Below are 5,337 nucleotides of genomic sequence, written 5' to 3' on the forward strand. Positions count from 1 at the left end.
TTTAGAACAATTTATGGAGTTTGATGAAGACCACTCTGGAGACATAGGTGAGCCTGAAAATAAGACAACAAAAATGTATTCATTTCTTTCTCTCTCCCTCAGATATAATGGAGCTCAAACGAATGATGGAGAAACTGGGTCAAGCTAAGACGCACCTGGAGCTGAAGAAGATGATCCAAGAAGTAGACACAACTAAAAAAGGTAAACTGAGGGGAAAGGAGAGGAAGTGGTAAGCCATTGAAGTATATCGAGTAAAAACAGATGTCTGGAACATATTCTAACATGTGACCATCAATATGTACATGTTTACACTCACATGCACTACACAGGCACCATCAACTATCCCGACTTCCTAACAATGATGCTTGGAAAAAAGAACAGCATACTGAAGCTGTAAGTCCGATACTCATACTCCCATATTTCAGTACCAAATACGAATCTTGCTATCTTAGGATCCTAAAGTTTGAAGAGATGAAGAAAGAAAAGGAAAGACCAAAAGGCGTAGCACCCAAGAAATCACTAGCAGATTTGCCTTGAGAAGACAGCTCAGCTATAGTACGCACATAGTTAAGAAAACTGCGAAATAATTTGCATCTTGTATTGTAATCGCTACAAAATAACACACAATAATAATAATGATAATAATAGTAGTAGCAAGCGTCTTATCGAGTGGAAATTTTTTGAATTTTATTTTTGTAAAAGAATAAAGCAATCAAACTAAACCTAATATCACTAGAGCTATCAGATGATTGTAAACAAACCATCCTACCTACAAATACTACAGCTTTATACTACCACTACTACTAAATTGTTAAAGTTCAAAGTTCACTACTTGGTTTTGCTATTAAAGTGGAGAGCTCAAAATGGCCACACCTCTCTCGTAATAGGCGTGGTCCCCGTCAGCGGAAACTCCGTCGGCATCAAAGGAAAGGGTAAAGAGCAAGACAGAACGAGTTTGGTTCAAATAAACGGGCAAAACAACCTAAAAAAACATTAAAAAATAGACTCTAATATATCACTTGTTACTCATAAGGGACAGATAGTGTTTGAACTTCAAGTAAAGGTACATGCACTTATTAGGGAAGGAGATTATGATCTTTTCCATTGAAGGGATAAACACTAACAGATTATTATCATAAAAACACACACACAACATACCATATAAACACACTATGTTTACTAACCATAGACCCTTCTACTATCATACACTTAAACCCATATGTATATGTAACGGCATCTACAAATAAGCTCTCATCCTTTTTGTAAGCTCTCTAGACCTTTACTAGTAATTTCCTGTACACTTCACTCTTCTACTTAAACACATATGTATAAAATATATATGTAATGGCATATAATGGTGAATAAACAAGGCCAGCCACAGATAAAGTCACTACAGGACAATCTTTCCTCTCTCTCCCTCTTCCTATATACCTTTCCTAGCGATTTCTTATACGCTTCAGAAGGATTCACTCTAACCCACTTCAGACAAGTGAGAGGAAGCTCATTGACAATGGTGGCAGTTAGTGACAGCCTATTGGCGGTACATTTAGCTCCTTGTAGTCTCAATCCAGTGACACCAAAACTACAGTCATCCAATTGACCCTATAGAGATTGGACAAACATGAACGTGACATAACAACAATACAAATAATATGGGAAAACGAAGTGTAATAGTGCCAAATGTAAACTCTATGGAAATGCTATGTTTGGTAATAATATGATTATAAATTCATAGTGAAGATAGTGGTGTTATCCTCATGATAATACAGGCACTATCAGAAGAAAAAACTATTTTTAATTTCTACTTTATAAAGTAAAGAAGCACAATAGAATATGTGAAATGAATGTATACACACAACACAGTATGAGTTTAATTGTGTATGTACATGTATGTATTTTATACCTTAAAATCTACCAGTACTTCAAGGAATAGTTCTTCAAGTGACCAGGAGTTAGCTTGAGCTACAAATTGTCTTGTGGCCGTGATGTAGGCCTCAGGAGTAAACAGACCACCCAACCAGACATTAACAGACTGTGAGAATAGGAGAGAGAGGGAGGGAGAGAGAGAGAGAGAGAGAGAGAGGGAGAGAGAGAGAGGGGGAGAGAGAGAGAGGGGGGGAGAGAGAGAGGGAGAGAGAGAGAGAGGGGGGGGGGAGAGAGGTGAAAGGGGAAGTGAAAGACACATAGTTACAATTTTCACAGGTCAATAAGCAACAAAGATTATATATAATGTATAAATTTGTTCAATTTGGCAAGCGATGTATGTATACTACAAAGTAGAGGCGGATAGCAGCTGCCAGTTTACCGCTTGCACGGATTACATGAAACAAACTACTATAACTATGTACATGCAAACAAAAAACCAGAAAAGGAATAAGTAGCTGGAATTGTACTACTACTACTACTACTAATATTTAATATTAAAACAAATAAAGCAAGAATAGTGAAATTGTCTCATTTCTTTTTATCATTACTTTTAAAACATGAGATCCTTCGTTAAGGACTTGATTCGATATTGATTGAAGTTGCTTGACTCTCTCACTGAAATCAACGACCCACTGCAATACAGTAAGACCGGGTGGAACAATGTATATAGACCAACTTCTTGGAATGATACCTAAAGAAATGGAGTAGGAGGGAGATAATGTTACTACACATTATTTTTACATGTACATGTACTTAACTGACGCCAAATATGTCATTTTCATATGTACATGCATTGTAAAAGCATGTATACATGTAAATTGACAGTGAAGTTTAAACACAAACAAATATTGGATATGTACAATAACATTGCAAAGAATAGAAAAACAAAACAGATTAGTCTACATCTTATACTGAAATAAGTTACAAAACAAAAGTCCTTATAAAATATAAGCATAAAGGTAGTACAATGGAAGCATAATTCATGGCTGGGGAAATTTCTACAATTGCAATTTGTCGTAATCAACCTCACAAGAGATGGGGAATTTTTAATTCATGCATCAATCATGCTACAGTATTGATCAACTTCCTTCCCTCTTTCTTACCTTTGGCTAAATCACTAATCAGCGTACGAAGGTAATTGGTCTGTTTTCTTTTGGTCTCGCAAACCTCAACGACATTCATCAAATCGTTCCTGACAGTCGCCAGTAGCTTAGAACCGCTTGTGATCTCCCTCTCAAAAAACCTAAACAGAGGATCCTTGATGTTATCGGCTGTTCTTCGTAAAACGTTCAAAGATTGAGGAATGATCTTCAACCAGTCAAGAGCAGTAACGTGTAGAGTTCTCATCCACGCTGGGCGACCATCACTCTTCTTAGACAAGTTCTCACTGTGTGAAAGTAAAGGAGGAATCAATCAATGAGAGGTCATTTGATAATTAATTAATAATCAATAATAATAGATCATGTGATAGTCATGTGACGTGTGTGTGTCCAAGCGTCCAGTAACATCATTCAATGGCACATGTCACTGGATAGAAGACACATTAATTAATTAATAATTATTGGTGTATGCGACGGGAACGACAACTGGACACTAACGCAAGACCAGCTGTAACTTTGAGTCGCAAAAAAGTAAATAAAATTATTTTATTTTTATTTCTTACGTTATTGTGGTACCAACTGAAGAAAGGAAGTCATCGTCATCACTTAGCGACTGCATTTTAAGTAGTTTAGCAGTCAGGGCTGATCCTTTGGTAGTTAAGAGAACAACTTCGGCATTGTTAGGGAGACCAAGCCAAGATGGAGTCTGGTGAACTGGGAGGTTCTCAATCCATTGCAGGAACTGCTCACGTCTTTAAAAAATAATAAAACGTTAAATCATAAAAATTTAATAATTATTTAGAAATTAAATATTAATGTTAAGAGCTCAGATATAGCAAATGTCGCCAACTGCCAAGTCGGCAGTTTCGCCTGCCCTCATTCCGGCAGGATCTGGACCCCTGCGATCTCATCATTGCTCTTGTGGGTGTGGTTAATTGGTAGGCATGGTCTTACCTTATGCCTTCGGGGATGGGAACGTTGCGGATTCCATCGACATTAGAGACGAGAGGGAAATCAACTTCAAAGCTTTTGACACTGAAGAGGCGACTCACAAATGAATTAAGTAACCTCTGAATAAAAGGAAGGAACATATAAAATATGTAATGAAAATTTCGGGGCTGTTTTTGATAAAAATATGCCTGTACTATAGTACACAAATTTTTGTGCAACTTTAAAAATTTGTAAAAAATTCAAACTTGATTGGAATCAGCTCAAACTTTCTACACAACATAAGAACATGTATATGCATCAGAAAATTTTATAAAAATTGAGAATTCTCTACTTGAAATTTTTGGCAAAATTTGACCGACGCCCCTGTACTATAGTACAGGGACTTTGGCCCAATTTTTGAGCAACTTAAAAAATTCGTAAAAAATCTAAATTTGATCGGAATCAGCTTAAACTTTCTACACAACATAAGAACATGTATATGTATCAGAAAATATTATAAAAATTGAAAATTATTTACTTGACATTTTTGGCAAAATTTGGCTGACGCCCCTGTACTATAGTACAGGGACTTTGACCCAATTTTTGAACAACTTAAAAAATTCATAAAAAATCCAAATTTGATCGGAATCAGCTCAAACTTGCTACATAACATAAGAACATGTATATGTATCAGAAAATATTATAAAAATTGAAAATTATTTACTTGACATTTTTGGCAAAATTTGGCTGACGCCCCTGTACTATAGTACAGGGACTTTGACCCAATTTTTGAACAACTTAAAAAATTCATAAAAAATCCAAATTTGATCGGAATCAGCTCAAACTTGCTACATAACATAAGTACATGCATATGCATTTACCTGATCAAAATCATTATCAATACGTCCGCCATAAATACACTGAGAGAGAAGAGTACGGAAGGCACTCCAGGGTATCTTATCAGGTGGTAGGTTAGTCCTCCCTTGGGCCACAGTATCCAACCAGGTGTCAAGAGTATCGCACGCCATCCTCAAATCAGACTCGTTAAACTCGTACCTAGGGGCGGGGCCAATAAACAAACCACACCCATTAACACACTGACTTTTTCGTCCAACCAAGCGGGGCGTATCTCAGCCTCTCTTGTAAGATGGCGTGTAGCCATGCCAGTAAGAAATAAAGTCGGGCCCTTTCGTGTGGTTCCCTACACATTCTAGTGACTGGTACTGTAGCAAAGGTTCTAATCAGGTTGGCCTTGATTCCAGGCGGAGGCTCAAACGTCAGGATCTGTGAGGTTCTCAAAAGATTAACGGGGATCTAAAGTGGGTGTGGTTAAAATATAGGCGTGGTTAAGACTGTATAAGAAGGCATGGCTTACCTTAGG

General features: G+C 37.0%; 2 protein-coding genes across 2 annotated transcripts in view; one reads left to right on the forward strand and one right to left on the reverse strand.

Annotated features, from left to right (window-relative positions):
- Window positions 1-7: 7 nt before the first annotated feature.
- On the forward strand, window positions 8-722 carry LOC100640514 (allograft inflammatory factor 1-like). Its single transcript, XM_011409297.2, has 4 exons — window positions 8-47; window positions 103-201; window positions 330-393; window positions 453-722. Exons 1-4 carry the CDS (start codon window positions 14-16, stop codon window positions 535-537), a joined length of 282 nt encoding a protein of 93 aa, XP_011407599.1. The 5' UTR covers window positions 8-13; the 3' UTR covers window positions 538-722.
- The window catches only part of LOC100640640 (cytoplasmic dynein 1 heavy chain 1-like), a 15,511-nt gene continuing 10,850 nt past the window's right edge, over window positions 677-5,337 (reverse strand). The window contains 9 exon segments of the mRNA XM_020004140.1: window positions 677-982; window positions 1,432-1,602; window positions 1,904-2,032; window positions 2,475-2,617; window positions 3,030-3,313; window positions 3,590-3,778; window positions 3,981-4,096; window positions 4,838-5,012; window positions 5,059-5,337. The exon segment at window positions 5,059-5,337 is cut by the window's right edge and continues 113 nt beyond it. Of these exon segments, the coding sequence (XP_019859699.1) occupies window positions 845-982; window positions 1,432-1,602; window positions 1,904-2,032; window positions 2,475-2,617; window positions 3,030-3,313; window positions 3,590-3,778; window positions 3,981-4,096; window positions 4,838-5,012; window positions 5,059-5,337 (1,624 nt within the window). The 3' untranslated portion in view covers window positions 677-844.

This window comes from Amphimedon queenslandica, unplaced genomic scaffold (assembly GCF_000090795.2).
Source record: "Amphimedon queenslandica unplaced genomic scaffold, v1.1 AMPQUscaffold_12378, whole genome shotgun sequence".
NCBI classification, from domain to species: domain Eukaryota; kingdom Metazoa; phylum Porifera; class Demospongiae; order Haplosclerida; family Niphatidae; genus Amphimedon; species Amphimedon queenslandica.